This window comes from Solea solea, chromosome 6, assembly GCF_958295425.1.
Source record: "Solea solea chromosome 6, fSolSol10.1, whole genome shotgun sequence".
Taxonomy (NCBI): domain Eukaryota; kingdom Metazoa; phylum Chordata; class Actinopteri; order Pleuronectiformes; family Soleidae; genus Solea; species Solea solea.
The window spans coordinates 8105533-8121800 of record NC_081139.1 but is presented as its reverse complement, the minus strand read 5'-3'; the positions used below and the strand labels follow the sequence as shown (position 1 = coordinate 8121800).

Sequence of the window (16268 nt, the reverse complement as noted above, 5' to 3'; positions counted from 1 at the left end):
AGTTAGGGACACGGTTTTCTTTAGGCTGTCCAAATAAAAAGCAGAAGCAGATGCATCTAAGGCCACGTCCAGGCGCCCAAAGAGATTAGAGATAACTCGATCACTTTGCTATAACAAATAGAGTTACTGGCTAACTGTGCGGCTAATTAACCCTCTGAACCCACATTATTCAGTCACGCATACGTCGAAGAGGAAAGAAGTTTAGAGCATTAGAAGATTCCACTGAGAATGCATCAGGATTCTCAGCCCAGATCACTCTGTGACAAACTACAGCAGCCCACTCGAGACTGTACAATCCTTTATGGTTTTCCCACTGGTAGCTTTGAAGTGCCGGAGCAGAGGAGCAAGGTGATCTAATTAAGACAGGGTGCATTATTATTCAGGACACATCTCTCTCAAGTTTAAAAAAAGGGAAAAAAAAGAAGAGGAAAACATTGCTCTTCTATTAAAATTCAAATCCCTCATTCAAGGTTGTTATTTCAACTAGTTAAATAAAGCATTGTGGGAAATGTTTGCAGAAGAAACCTTGAGGATAATGATAAACACAAGGAATAGCAGATGAACGTGAGACTGCAGAGAGGACAACTATGTTCACAGAAGATTAAAGAAAAATAACATTTAATGATGTTTCAAACTGTGACCGGTGTTGACTTTAGTCCACTAAAAAGGAGAGTGTGGAAATGAATGATACCAACATCATACATCATAAATGTTTCCTTTATCGTGCATCGTTTTCTGCCTGTCTGTGCAATCGTGTATACATTCTGTTATTCCCACAGTGTCAATACACTTCCTTATCTCACAATTTAAACAACTGTATACAAAAAAAAATAGTTTTTCCTTCAGGCCATAATTGCCAAAATATTTCACCCAAATGCATCTTCTTTTTCATGACGGCAGAAAATATAACCTCCTCGGCAGATGTAATAAAGTCAATCCTATCATCTTATCTTATCCTCTTTATCGTTAGCTTTGGTTCTTCTGTTTGCTCATCGGTTTAGGAGACTTTGGTGTAGCAGTGGCTCCATCTGCGCACACCCCATGTTTTCTTTCACACTGTGTACCAAATCCATTTTCATTGTTAAGTTTAGCGGGATGATCACAACATACATTATCTCCAGGCACTCCACATATAATAAGGTGGAAACCTTTCCCTTTATAGATTGATAGAGAAGCCCGGCAGTTCTTAGCATTTGGCAACAGTGGAGAGGAAAGAAATCTCTGGCACAATTCTACAGCCATCTTGCAGCCCTGTGCGTGTGTGTGTGTGTGTGTGACTTCCCTTACCTCTTTAGTTTTATCCATTGCCTTTAAAATGGCAACATTCAGACTCTCCAGAGCTGAAAGCACGTTCAGATACTCCCCCAGGTGCTGAGCAAAATAATCTGACAGTGAACAGGAAACAAGTCAGAGTCACTGAAATGTTACAACAATTAAAACTTTCGAGTTTGAGACAAAATTGTTGATGACGCGATGATCAATTACAATTATTATGACAGACAGTGACAACTAAAAACAGTGTGGCTTTAAGGATTTTTACATGCTTGAATGCTGATCACATTCAAAGCCTACCATGCCATTAAAACAACACTGTTATTTTAATTATATTTTAATAATCTAGTGTTAAAACAGAAGCTCATTAGTGTCTGCATGCAGTTAGGATACATACCAGTACAAATAAATAGTATTAAAAAATCCCAGATACACTTATTTATGTTGTAAATTAAGTCATCTGCCCAAGTGGGAAAATTTAAAAAAATATATATATTTGTTTAGGTTAAAGTTAATCACAGAAACAGCTTGGGAAAACAGGATTTATAAGACTTCAAACTTGTTATTTAAAAAGTTTGAAACAGGCAGCAGCTGTACTTAAGGTTAATGGATCAGCGCATCTTTGCCACTCCTTTTACCGAGATTGAAGTTCCCGGACAACAAAATCTGAGATAAGAGGAACTTTCTTTCATGGAAAACAGTCGCCGTGTTTTGACAGCAGATGGAAAAGTTACCATTCCCTTTAAATAAATGATGCATGAGTTTTATTCTGGGTACGACTGGTATTTACAGGTCTCAGCCCTATTTCTCTTTCTCTCTTTTATTTAGGTCATCTGACAGACACGTACATTTTTAAAGATGATAAAAAAATATGGGTCAGTAGACAGATTTTCTTGTCATATTTACAGATTACAAGGTTGAAAGCTGCAAGCTGCAGACTTTAGACTACCACACAATATGACGAATACAGGACAGAATGTGTTGGTTGTTTGCTCTAATGCCACTCTAACACTTGCAGAGCAGCATGTTCGCTTATAGCACAAAGATGGGGACACAGCAGCCTAACACTGCCACACAATAACCACTATCATCTGTATCTGTCAGCATATCTAAGGTCCTGTCCACACAGAAACAGAACAAATGTAAACTATCTCTTTCTTTGTCGTTTTTAACACTGTACTGTTTCAGGAAACGTCTTCACCCACACTAGACCAGTTCCCAGTCAAAATGACTGGGAACACTGTAATACAAATAGTCATCCCGTATGTGGCGCTGTAGCGCTGCTATAGAAACACACCAAAACAAGAGAAGAAGACGCACATGCACATAAAGCTTTTTTGAATTAGAGCTGCAAATAAAAATTATTTTCGTAATCAATTAATCTGTCGATTATTTTCACGATTAATCGAGTAATCATTTAGTTCATAAAATGTCAGAAAATGCTAAAACAAAGTTTGATCAGTGGAAATGATGATGTTCTCGAATGTCTTGTTTTGTCCACAAACCAAAATGAGTCACTTTTCACAATTCAATGATTTCTTTGTTATATGGAGAAAAGAAATGACGTATTTTATTCACATTTAAGAAACTGAAACAATCAGAAATCTTGTTTTAATGATGAAAAAAGCTTCAAACCGATGAATCGATTATCAAAATAGACAACGATTAATTTAGTAATCGATTAATCAAGTAATTGTTTCAGCTCTAATTTGAATAAGTATACATTACAATGTGTACAATCACAGAAACAGAGGAACAAAAACACCAGAGGACAAGGGAAAGACAAAATATTAGTTTGACGACATGAAAACACAAGTGGTGTTTTGAAAATTCCCACCCTGAGACCCATTTTTCCAAAAATAGCGTTCCATCACTCCAACAATGCTGTTTCTGTGTGGATAAAACGCTGATACGATAAAACCCTTCACTGGAAAATAAACAGACTATTTTACTTTACTTTTTTTTCTTTTTCTGATGCATTTTAATGTCCCGATTTATATATTTTTAGTCAAGGTTCAGTTTTATTATTCATTGTGTAATAGAATCTAAAATGTGGTCGAGCATTACCATGGACATGGATGAGAACTTAAAGATACACATTATGGATCCAAAAAGTGGTATTGGATTGATCCTCAGCTCCCTGTGTGAGAAAGACACACTTAACCCCAATATTGCCTGATATCCTGCCACTGTGTATTCTGGTGGAAAAGAGGTTGCCTTAGAATAGGAACATCTATGCCAAATCAAAAATTGGGAGCAGCCGAAGAGGGAAAAAAAAGGTACTGTGACGCATTAATATAAATCATTAAACAAAAAACTCTCCCACCAACCTGAAAGCTTGCCAGTGTCCAGATTGCTGCAGGAAAGAGAACAAGGGAAGATAAAGGGGCTAAAATGCCTTGATGATGTAAAATAAAGAAATTCAAAGACATGATGCATATTTTAGCAATTGCTCAAGGGAGACAATCATTGAGACAAAATGATTGCTCTGCACTCTTCCAAAACACTTACAATATTTCTGGACATTTGCACGATACTGTCAATGCTGTAAAAACATTGGAATTGCTACTCTGTTGTGTCGTGGCAGAAATTAAAATGATGGACGCTGAAATGTGCTTTATGTTGTGTTATTTATTCATTGATTTTATATTTATATTTATTTATTTACAGTAGTGGTAAATAGACTCACACATCTTCCACAACGGACACTTTCCAAGAAAATACTTTAACGAGATGACACATCGGTTTATGCTATTCTTCACCGTCTGATTAGAGAACTACCAACACATTATAAACATAAATATATATTGTAGTTGTGTCTATATTGATTTATTTATGCTGGTAAGCTCTATTTTATGACCCTATATAGTGGTTTCTATGATCTGTCTTACTTACGTGTACAATAGAAATAATAAGACAATTGGCTTTAAAAAAAAAAAGAAAGAAAAGAGGTAAAAATTGTAAACATTTCACAAACAACTTCAGGGAGATTTCTTTTACCCTCTGTGGCTGCTGTGAGTTACACGTCCTCTACAGACCAGTGATTTCAGCAGCTTTTCCCTGAGGCTGATTTCTTCACTTGCAATTTCGAGGAGTAAGTTTTGAAGTGGCTGCTGTAGTCAGCAGTGCTTTATGTCCAAAGAAAGCGGGTAAACATTAATTCAGCCTGCTTGAGTGGGGGGTGAAGGGCTTATTTTTTACTGATGAACTCCCTTCAGCTGTGAAGCATTTACCCTGTAAATTACTACTACTTTGAAGGAACACATTCCCTGTGCCTTTAAGCTGAAAACACTTGCTGTTCAGTATTTTGTATGCTGGTGTGAGTACAAAAGGCACAGGTTTAGTACTGTTGCCAAGTAGTTTTACTACAGCACTGGAAGGAAAAAAAACATGCTAATGTGATAAATAAAAGAGACAAATTCAAGCAAAAAAAAAAAAAATGACCTACTTATTTTGTCGGCCATCTATGGAGTGGAAAAGCTCCTGCAGCTCCTCCGTGGTCAGGATTCCATCCGCAAAGTAGGCATTGAACTCTTCAAATGACAGCTTGCCATCATCTGAAACACAGATGAAGTGTTATTTCAAAAGATTACTAAGATTACGTCAAATTACACTCCCCAAAACATGCTGGGGGCTTTCATCTATTTCACTCTGAATTGTACAATAATTGACAAAATGGACATTGTGCTGTATTGATGAAGGCCTTAAACCATGATTAAGACCATAAACTCCTTAGGAGTAAATCAAATAAGAATAAGAATTGGGGTTATTTTACTAGCAGATTTACAAGTGCATCCTGATGGCCACACTGGCTTCACCTGCAGATCCTGTGACTATGTCTATTTTCAAGCATGTACACTTTGCATAGATCAGGACAAAAAATGTGTTATGTCCTCATCCACAGCAAACATTCTGCAGAAAAATGGATGATAGCACATAATGTCAGCAGGCTGTCATATTTCACTGGTTAGCAATAAGTACAGCTCGTTATGACAGACAATACTCAGAAAGAAAGAAAAAAATCAATGGCAGAAGATAAACAGCTTGGTTGTCCTCAGTGAAGAAGTGCTTCTTTGTGAGCCAACTATCAATCTGTCTGCTGGCAATTCCACAGAGAGATCAGCAGTTATTCTTCCACAGAGAAAGTGATGATAGTTGTTTTAAACCCCAGCGAGAGTCCAGACCAACAGATTTGATATATGTGGAGAACACTGTGTGTCATAACAGACTCAGGCAGTCACACGCATGTTGGTCGGAGTTGGTTTTCAGTGACTGTTTGACAGATCAAAATGAACAAATGGACAGGTGGACATATACGAATAATTACACTAAGGAAAAAGGTTGACGTCAAACATGATTGACACAACTACCTCAATTTCAGAGATTTATTTCCTGTTTAAAATATGTGTATGCAATGGATGTTTAGGGGTAACGTGAGAATAGAGAATAGAATAGTAGCCACACTTCTGCACTTTTGCACAGACAGTTTCACATAACTTGCACATGCTGGTAATGTTACAGCATTACTGTAGCAGCATTGTTGCAGTATTACTGTGATATAGCAACATTTCAGTACTGTGTGCCAGATTAATCTGGCCTGAGACGAAAAAATCTGTCAAAAATGTCAGTGTCCTCATATTTAACTGTCCGAATGCGAATGCAGTCAGCGGCAGAATCAAGAGTCCAAGTCATCATCATGTTGAGCCCGTCCTGGACTCGATTACTTGTGAAGTTCCAACAGTTACACCTTCCACCAATATAGGAGCTGTCACTCTTCTGTCATTTAACCCTGACTTGTAAATCCTTTGTCTTTTGGCTCCATGTACCAACAGAGTCATCTGCCCAATGACTGACCCTAAAATGAGAGGTAAACTGAGAGCAGCTTAATATGCCACAGAGATCTAGACGGCTGACTCAGCATGGCTGAAAAATCAAGGGTGAGCTTGAAGACCATCTGTTCAGCTGGAGCCTCTTTGTAATTACCTCTGGCCTGAATGCATAATATGCTGTCAATATGCATATTACACAACATAACTCTTTGCATGTGTAATATGCAATAGACAACTCCTAGCACTCGCTACTTTAGAAGTCTTTTGAACTTCCTGCCACTCTCTATCTGCTTTCCCCTGTCACTTGTTATTTGGTATTGTGAATATAAAAAAGTGTACTGCCACAGAAATAAACACGCAAATTAAAAAAATGAATAAATACGTTTTCTTTGACACATTTCGTTGGCCCATTGGTATGCAGAGCTACATAAAATCCTTTGGCTAAGCACAGAACTTCACTATTCACTATTTACTTTCTTGTTTAAATAAATGTGCATGTTTCAGCAGAGGCCGTCAAAGCGAGAATTATTCTCCTCCTACAGTGAAGGCCATTTCATTTTAGCACAGGTTTTATATGAGATATTTTTCAGAAAGCTACATTTATGCATTCTTGTCACTGCAACGGTAACATTTAACTTGCAACGCTAAACCACTCGCCACACATCTATGTCTCTTTTCACAGTGTTGTATTGAATTAATGTGTTTGGACAGCTTCCTATATTTTGGGAGCAAAGTGAAACAGGCAGCATTTATGCTCTGAGGTGACAATTTGGGCCGATGATGAGCACTGGCAGTCTCCACTTTGACACTTCTGGGTTAAACATCAGGCAAACAGAGTGACCTCCAAAAATACAGCCCTCAGCTTGGCTGAGAAAGAAAAACTATTTTTATATTCTATCATTATGCAAACCATGGGAACAATTACATTGCACACAGAAATGAATCTGTGATCTTGTCAAATGATTTCATATGTGTCATATCAGTAAATCATAATTCATACCAAGAGGAAGAGGAGCTGGTGGCAGCAGCAGCAGCAGCGTGTAACATAGCAACACATCCACTGTGCAGCAGACCACAGTTCAAGACCAAACGTCTGTGTTTTTATGGAGAGGAGGCTGACGATCTGAGGAAAAATCATCCTTTTCAGAGCCCTAACCAGGTGCCTTTTGTTCCCAAACCGAACCACAATTAGCTCTCTCTCACACACACACACACACACACACACACACACATACACGCATCTGCTGTTTGCAGATATGTACAATCGTATAATATGATCATGGCGACTCAGTTGTGGCCCCTGTGATTTATGATGAAAAGAAAAGCCTGAGCTGATTTTTCTTACTCTGCATTCTGGGGATTGTGTGAGCCACTGATTAATCATTACATGTGTTAAATAAACTGAAATAGTACATTTCTCCCTGAATCTGCAGTGAGTTAAAATAAAGTCACAACATCATTATCACTACTATGCTCTTTGTTAGTTACATCAAGGTCTGGATAAAGCTGTGTGCTTTGATTAAATCCATATTAGCCGAGAGTTAGGTTTGTTTCCACATATGAATTTGTTTAAAAAGACACTAGGTATATTTTGTAAAAAAAAAAAAAAAAAAACAAACAGAACTGTGTGCATTTGTCTTACATCAAGTCAAACATCAATCATGCTTTTAGACTCAAATGTCCTGAAGGGATGATGATGACGATGACAGATGGCATCGAAAGCATCAGAAGGGAGGATTATGTGTTTGTTATCTTACAAGTCTTGTGCTTTTCAGTTTTCTTCTCATTTCCACTTTCCTTCCTCTCTTTCACTTTTGATGACTTGGCAGATCATTTACTGTGGGGGATCTGCTGTCATGTGGATCCTCCCCCTCCCCTTAGCTACCGAGTCTTCGCAGTCTCATCTGAACCGTCATTCTTCAAGCTTCATCAGTCTCACCAGGTCACCGACCACCATCTCCACCAGTGTCTGGACTTGTTTTCATGCTACTGCTGCTGCTGCTCTAAAAGCAGAAGCGCTCAGCTTTGATTTCCCCCCCATGTCCAAGCACCAAAGACTAAATTAAGACGAAGTACCTTTTAGATTTACACTATTTTAAGAACGTCCAGCACACGTCTAAGAACCTCAGTGACAAATGATCATTTGTTACTGTTGTTTTTGTTCACTTTATTTATTCTGCACTGATTTGTTTGCATCACTCAGCTTCCAGACCCAAACCTGCTGGTTACAATTTAAACAGTTCCTCATAACCATTAAATTCTCCAATGTACACATTTAGACCTATATTGTATCCATAACTTATGAAGCACTGTTACTCTCATGTTATTGTGAAGGACAGGATGTGATATAACAGCAGCCATTGCTGGAAGATGAGACCACAATGAGCAGCCTGGTGAATAAATGCATAGTCAAATGCTGTTCACTGGATTTAAGAGTAACCGATATTTAAAATAAAATTTTAAAAAGACTAAAAACTGAACTGACTTATTACTATTTTTTCATATTTCATTATACATTTCATAAACTATACATAGCTTGTGACACAATACAGAAAGACATGAATACTTTGAGACTACATAGAGACAAAGAGTCCATGTAATATCCTCCACTGAACAGCTAAGTTAAAATGTTCTTCTAACACTGAGGCAGACAAATCGGACATTTTAGTTTTAGTTTCCAAAACAAAAAAAAAGGCAGTCTGAACAGGGTGTGCTCCGTTGATCAGTGTAAACAAGAGCCACATGAGCAAGTGGGGAAATAGGGCACAAAGTAGGCCACACTCTTATCTCTCAAAAGGTCTGTCCCGTTGCGGCTTCTCCTACAGTAAGTGGTTTATAAATTCCCACAAATGCATCACAGCATCAAAAGCGACTACTATTAGCGAGTCCGGCCTATAAAATCCCGTGTAGTACCGTATACTCAAATCTTTTTACAATTCTGGTACCGTGAGTATCAATGCACTGCTTAGAAAGTGTTCCACTGGGCCAGCTGTGATGATGCCTGTGATATACTGTAAGCTAATTTAAAGCTTCATGCTGCTTTTATACCACATGCCATACTTCATCTCCTTTCTCCAGCTCACTAATGGTTTGAAACTGGCAGGTATTCCTTACTCAGTTTTGGTGGAAGTTGTCAGGTAAGACGACGGTTCATTAAAGAAGAACACTTAGAGATGAAATCATCTCTTTCAGCTTTCACTCAAGAACGTGTCCTGATGCAGAAGCGGAATCTGAGGGAAGACAAATCATTTTCCAGGAAAATATGGAGTTGTTGCAATTTAATATTATATTATCATTTTCATACTTACTCTTTAAGCTGCTGCTTATACAGAGAGAAGTTTAAACGAGAGTATTGGTGTGTGACCATTCTGCCAATTAAGTTACGGTCTGAGTTATGTAAGCTGTCTAATTATTCTTGGGTTTTCATGCACACTGGTAATGATGAGACTTTGACCATTAAAAAAGCAGAATATGCCAGCACTACTAAACCTGAATAGACTTTTTTTCTCAATTATCTAAACCTTTTTTTTTTACCTTTTAACAGAGCTTTCCACAATGTTATCTTCCTATTAAGAGCGTGTTTGCTCAGTTCTTACAGAGATGCAAAAACACTGTGTAATAAATGTTTTATGGTAAAGGTTTTTTGGAGATATATTTGAGAAGTGCAGGGGTTTATCCTGCCCCTCACGCCACAAATAAACACGAGTTTGTTGACTGATCAAATCCCTATGGTGTGCGATATGAAGTGCGGTGGATGTAGCGCAGTCTATTTTCTTTGCATTCCTCTTTTATATAAACACTTCTTCTCCATGACCAGTGCAGCGATGACAGCCCCCCCAGCTGAGCTCATTATAATAAAATAAAACTACCACAGTGAATATATATGGGGCTGGAATCCAAAGAACAATTCAACGCGTACTGTGCAACACACTTGATCATGAATAGTAAGAGCTTCTGAGAAGTAATTGCTGTTTTGACACATGCTGATTACAGCCCTCGCTGTAAATGCAGCAATGCCCCGGTGATGAAGCTTTCTTCCTGATTTGTTCGGGCAACTCATTTCAACCTAGAAATAAATAAGACTTCTCATAGCATCCATAGCCACAGAACCAAGGTAGTTTTGATAACAGCAAGAAGATTTAAAACTTCATGTACAATATGTCAAATGTGAAAATTAAGTAACAGTGAAAAGATAAGTGGAAAGGATAGAGTTGGTCTGTTTTAGTAAAAAAAAATTTTTTTTAATTTATGATGACAGCTTTCTCCATTAAGTGAATTATGATGGTATGATTTGAAATTAAACTAAGTGAACAAAACCAGACAGAACCAGCAGCACTGTCTCTACCACAAGTGTTCCTATAAAAATAAGCCCCGGAGCCCGAACGAAGGGAAAGTCAGTCAGTCAGTCATCATCTACCGCTTTATCCTCTGCCAGAGGGTCGCGGGGGGTGCTGTGCCAATCTCAGCTACATCGGGCGATAGGCAGGATATACCCTGGACAGTTCGCCAGTCCATCGCAGGGCCACACACAGAGACAGACAAACAACCATTCACTCTCCCACTCACTCCTATGGTCAATTTAGAGTGCCCAATTTACCTAATCCCCACATTGCATGTTTTTGGACTGTAGGAGGAAGCCGGAGAACCCGGAGAGAACCCACGCACACACGGGGAGAACATGCAAACTCCATGCAGAAAGGCCCTTGTTCCAACCGGGGCTCGAACCCGGGTCTTCTCACTGCAAGGCGAGAGTGCTAACCACTACTCCACCGTGTGTGCCCAAAGGGAAAGTGAGCACTGGAAAAGTAACTTCATCACAGCACAACCCCCAGTTGTATAAGTTTCTTTTATGTCAAACAATCTTTACAACATGGCCATGATTCAGCATCTTAACCCATAAGAATGTGAACTTGTTTTGTAACTGGAAATGCACACACGTCACCTGCAGCCAGGCTCCTATTGGTTGCTGTCATTCACTCTGGTGTCCATTTATATGTGTTATGCTTCTTCATCTAGTTTCCTTTAAACAGGAACACCATTTACAAAGTTGACATCGTGTGGTCAATTAGGTCAAGAGGACATAGAACTAGAGAAAATGTTTACTGACACTGGAAATTAAGTGAAAGATTTACTTATTTCAGGTTGGCCTCAATGAGCAGACTGGAAGATTCTGTCCACTTTTTATAAACGGTCTTCACTGAGCTGAGATATTTATAAAAGGAGCATCACTTTAGAGAAATGTATGCCAGTCTCTCACAGTTTTCATATGAGTAACAGCTACTGTAGCCGAGTAATGTGAGGACAAGCATGCGATGTGACACATTAGTCATCACTGAACACGTTACGAACTGTTTACTCACCGTTTTTGTCTGCTCGGCGGAAAATCTTTGGGGAAAAAAAAGAAAGAAAAGGGAAGACATGGTTATTAAAGTAGTTATGCATCACTGAGTGTATAAGTATCATTGGTCAAAAGAACATTGAGAAGTTTGAGCATCATATGGTGTCAGCCAACTTTGTTTTCACGTGCAATACATGAGGTTTAGGTTATTTGATGGGCTTCAATTATGGTTCCACATTTCTTTAATGCACATTTTCATACTTTTAAATCTATATTTTATGCATCTATTTCCATATTTCATTCTCTTCAGAACAAGTTATCAACCTTGTAGATGGACATTTAGCGACAGCATTGCTCGCATGAGTGAAACGAACCAACTTATCGTACATTTCACAGATACACTGTTAAGAAAAACAATCTGTTCTAATTTATCGATGTCATTCCACGCACCAACCCCCCCAAGTCTACGGTCTTTATAGGTCAGGACTGACATGCTCGTCATTTTTGACCTACAGGTTATAAATAACAGCAGAACCTGAGTCTCACTTTTCCATAGGTTAACAAGCACTTCTGCCCTTTGCCTGTCCACCTCTCTGTCACTACATCTTCACTCCTGATATCAGTGCTCGGCTCTTCCACAGTCCCGTCCTTTTTCATTTGTGGTATGGTTTGAAGACTGAAGTCTAGTGGACAGTTATGAACTTGGTTAAGACTCATTCACAATGTTATTAGTGTGAATCAACTCTGTGACCCCTACGACCGTGCACATCTTAATGAAGGTCCAGGCCGTAGCAGACTGTACTGACTGCACAGGGACACAGTGCTTCAGGAACCTACACGTTTTATCTTCTCTACACTTAAACTATAGTCATTAATATACTGATTTTATGCCACACTGACTTTTGACAGTAGAAAGTCAAGTTACTTTGGAATTCAGAACAGTTTGTATGGTTTGTACAGCAAAAAGTTTCTTGGGTCGAATCTTCCATCCTCCTTTTCTCTAGACACTCCTGCTTCCTCCCACAGTCCAAAGAAGAGCACATTGGGTTTAAGTTCATCCGAGAACAAATTCCCTGTCGGGGTGGACTGTGAATCTGTGAATGTGAACGTGAATGATTAATTCTCTCTCTGTGCGGGCTGGGTGTGCCCACCCTTTCTGCAGTGGCATTGGCTGCGTATATAAAAATGGATGTAGCGAGAAGCCATAAGATGTCCAGTTCAACCAGCACCACGTCAGGTTTTCATTCATTCATCTACTAGCGCTTCATCCTCCACATGAGGGTCGTGGGGGGCGCTGGTGCCAATCGCAGCTGACATAGGGCGAACAACAAACAACCATCCACTCTCACACTCACACCTATTTAGAGTTTCCAATTTGCCAAATCCCCAAATCTGCATGTTTCTGGACATCACCTGCAACCAGACACTTACTTGACAATACTACCTGTCAGTCGCTCTAACACCATCATAATGATGTGTTTTTAACACTTGGCTGTAAATGACCGAGTAAATATCCCTCAGATAAAGGGCACTACATTTGCCAGTTGACTGAGGTAAATTTAAAACCACTTAACACTAACTGTGGCTCCACCTCTGTCAAGACTCAAAGGCAAACTCCTGTTTGGGATATTTGGATTACATAACAAGCTCATTTATGATGGCAGGGCATTCAGACAACTATATGAATCTGAAAATGACTTTGTATCTCTCTGTTAAGCTTTTGCATAAACTCATCAGCAGTCTTTCGCTTTCCCCTGTGCCACTGTTTACCCATCTAGGCAAGTACATTATCTCTCCTGTTTGATTCAGCAGAGTGGAAGCAGTACTGTTAAACTTTGTTTGTTTGTTTGTTGTTCGCCTGAGTCTTTGAGCTCGCCAGTGTCAACAAATGATAATGCACAATTTACTGCAAGCCCAGAAAAGGTCAGAGCTGCTTCCCAGAGAGCTACTCCTCTGATGTCAGTGGCAGGTGTTAGGACAGTGGGTTCTCTCAGACTGTGCTCACACACTGTGAAAAAGAAAAGCTGTGCCCAATTACGGCACCCTGCTATTTTGTTTCTATATTTTAGGTTTTTTTCTATTTGTTTATTTTCTATTTCCTTCCATCTCCAGCTTCAGCAAAAGATGAGAGGAGTGTGGACAGAGATGCGAGTGGGCAATTAGAAAGAGAGAGAGCAAGCTGACGGTGGAGCAATCAACCCTTATCACACCACCATGAAGATTACCAGAAACATTAATTACCCCTGGTCTTTAAAGGGGCAAAGTTCTGTTTTTGTTTGTTTGTTTTCAGGCACTTTTTTGTCACTTCACTCACTTAGGCATCTTCTAGCACTTTATCCTCCACGTGAGTGTCGTGGGGGGTGCTGGTGCCAATCCCAGCTGACATAGGACAAAAGGTGGTCCATCACAGGGCCACATTGAGACAAATAACCCTTCACTCTCACGGTCAATTTGCCTAATCTCAAAATCTGCATGTTTTTGGACTGTGGGAGGAAAGTGGATAACTCGGAGAAAACCCATGCACACAAGGGGAGAACATGCAAACTCTCAGGTCACAAAGCCCGGTCGTTTTGCTGCAAAGGCAAGAGTGCTAACCACTACACCAACCGTGTGGCCCGTCCTCCATTTTCATGAAATAAAAGTCATTGATTTAACCATAGAATAGCACATAAACAAAGTACAGCAGCACCGCAACATTATGAATGCCTTCTTACTGATTCATCAACAACAACAAAAAAAGATGACAGACTTCATCATCATCTCTTTCACACACATACGCACTTATATGTCCCTGGAGGTTATATGAGTAATTATCCATGTGTCATACACTGTCTTGTCCTGGGTTAACAGGCTGATGATGTGTCCATTTGAGCTCTAACTAAGTGACAGCTAGCTGTGTACTCTGTCACTAACACACAGAACACAGACAGCCTCGTCTAAACAAAGACACACTCACATTGTGTTGGCACAACACACACACTGTCCCTGAAAAGAGTACAGCACCAGAAAGCCTCCGCATTTCATCTTTTGTGTTGTTCCAACTGAAGCAGACTCACAGCCACACTCTACTTGATGTTTCCATAGTCTGCGTTCCTTGCTCTCAATTGTAATTACTGTATTTACTGAATGTCTAAAACAGCCTGTGTAGGAAAATAATGACACTGGGAAATTAAGAAAATGCTCATAACTGCCATGCAGATGAGGACATGCTGTCTTCACTTTGATTACTTGTCTTCTTTCACAGTCACTATTTATTTTTGTCTTTCCACTTTGGTCTGGTGAACGGGGCAACATCGTGCAGAAAATGGAAATCTTATTCCCGCCTGTAGGATGCCCAATTATTCACACTGACAGATTTTGACTTGCGAATTCTAATTTAGCATTGAAGGCACGTTGAAGTTGTCTTATTTGCTGCAATGGCATTTTCCCACAGCACCCACACAGTTAAGTCAACTGGTCGCCTAAAAATATGCATCAATATATTTTGAGCCTGAAGCAAAAGTTGTAAAGCAGATTCATTTTTTAGAGATAATGGCCTTTGGGTGTGCTTTATTATTGCAGTGGTACACATTTCTTTATAGTGTAGTAGAGAAAACACACACACACACACGTACAGTACTGGTCCTTAACCATTACAAATACATACCTAACCCTAACATTAACCTAATTCTAACCAAATTGTAACCCCCAAAATGCCATTTAAAGTTGTGAGGGTCAGCCAAAATGTCTTCACTTCCCCAAATGTCCTTGCTTCCTATGGTTTATACATTACTTTGGTCCTCACAAAGACATACAAACAAGTACACACATTGAGGTTTAGCCAATAACATAACAATTGCCTATAATCTAGGCCTGAACATTTTAATCATTTTCAAATGAAAACTGCATTTTCAAAAACAACACAACAATAAATTGCAGTGGCTCCCATTGAAATTGTCAATTTTATTCTATGCAAATAAAACATTACATTTCAAAACTATTATCCAGTAAATATTGAACTGAGCCTTCGTTTATTTGAATGCAATACCTGTCAGAAAAATTGCAATTGAGTATTTTCTCCAATTGTTCACTTCAGTCCTGCATTTTTATTCTATTGTGTGATTCTTATTCCTTTTGTACTGTGTGTCTTGTTTTTTTTTTTTTTTACTTTTTGTCTGGACCTTGAGTCTGAAAATAAAGCTTATCTATTAAATCTGAGTTAAATGTAATAACCCAAACTGATTAACTCTCACTTCAGATTTAGGTCCCCACAAAATGAATGAATAAACAACACAGAGAGAGAGAGAGAAATAGAGAGAGAGCATAGACTCACATCATGAAAGAGAGTCAACCCTTGTCCATGGCTGTGCATCGGCGGCGGCGGCAGCTGCTGCTGAGCCCGGAGATGCTTCTGTTTGGCAGACTGCAGGCACATGGTGATCATCTCCGTACAAGACAACATATTTCACCCAGTCGGTCAGTTTCCCTGTAGTCGTGCAGAGACAGATGAGGTTCACACAGACTGTGAAGTGCAGTGAAGGTGTGAAGGTAATGCTGGTGCGAGAGGGAGAGAGGGAGAGAGAGGGAGAGAGAGAGAGATGCTCTGCAACTTTGAGCGGAGCTGTCTTGCCCCTCCCGCTGGAGCCGCTGTGATTGGCTCGTTTATCTGCGAGTCTAGATCAAAGTGTTGACCTGGTCAGATGGTTGTCTGACGATAAAGGTGAAACACAAGGAAAACGGTGTGTTTAATGCGTAAAACAATGTGTGCGTAAAACTAAAGTCAGCCTGCAGTCAAGAGTTTATCAACTTTATGTAGCTATAATGGACCATGACACACTGTAGTTGATGTA

The 16268-nt window shown here is 39.4% G+C and overlaps 1 protein-coding gene across 2 annotated transcripts in view; it reads right to left on the bottom strand.

Moving 5' to 3' along the window:
* The window catches only part of necab3 (N-terminal EF-hand calcium binding protein 3), a 29302-nt gene extending 13256 nt beyond the window's left edge, over nucleotides 1-16046 (bottom strand). Inside the window, exons 1-5 of one of the 2 annotated variants that reach the window (XM_058632826.1) lie at nucleotides 15752-16046; nucleotides 11462-11486; nucleotides 4721-4829; nucleotides 3603-3628; nucleotides 1288-1385 (exon numbers count right to left, since the gene is read on the bottom strand). In XM_058632826.1, coding sequence (XP_058488809.1) covers nucleotides 1288-1385; nucleotides 3603-3628; nucleotides 4721-4829; nucleotides 11462-11486; nucleotides 15752-15880 — 387 coding nt within the window. In that variant the 5' untranslated portion in view covers nucleotides 15881-16046. The remainder of the gene's footprint in view (nucleotides 1-1287; nucleotides 1386-3602; nucleotides 3629-4720; nucleotides 4830-11461; nucleotides 11487-15751) is intronic. The other variant, XM_058632825.1, reaches the window with a different exon arrangement.
* Between the last annotated feature and the right edge of the window lie 222 nt (nucleotides 16047-16268).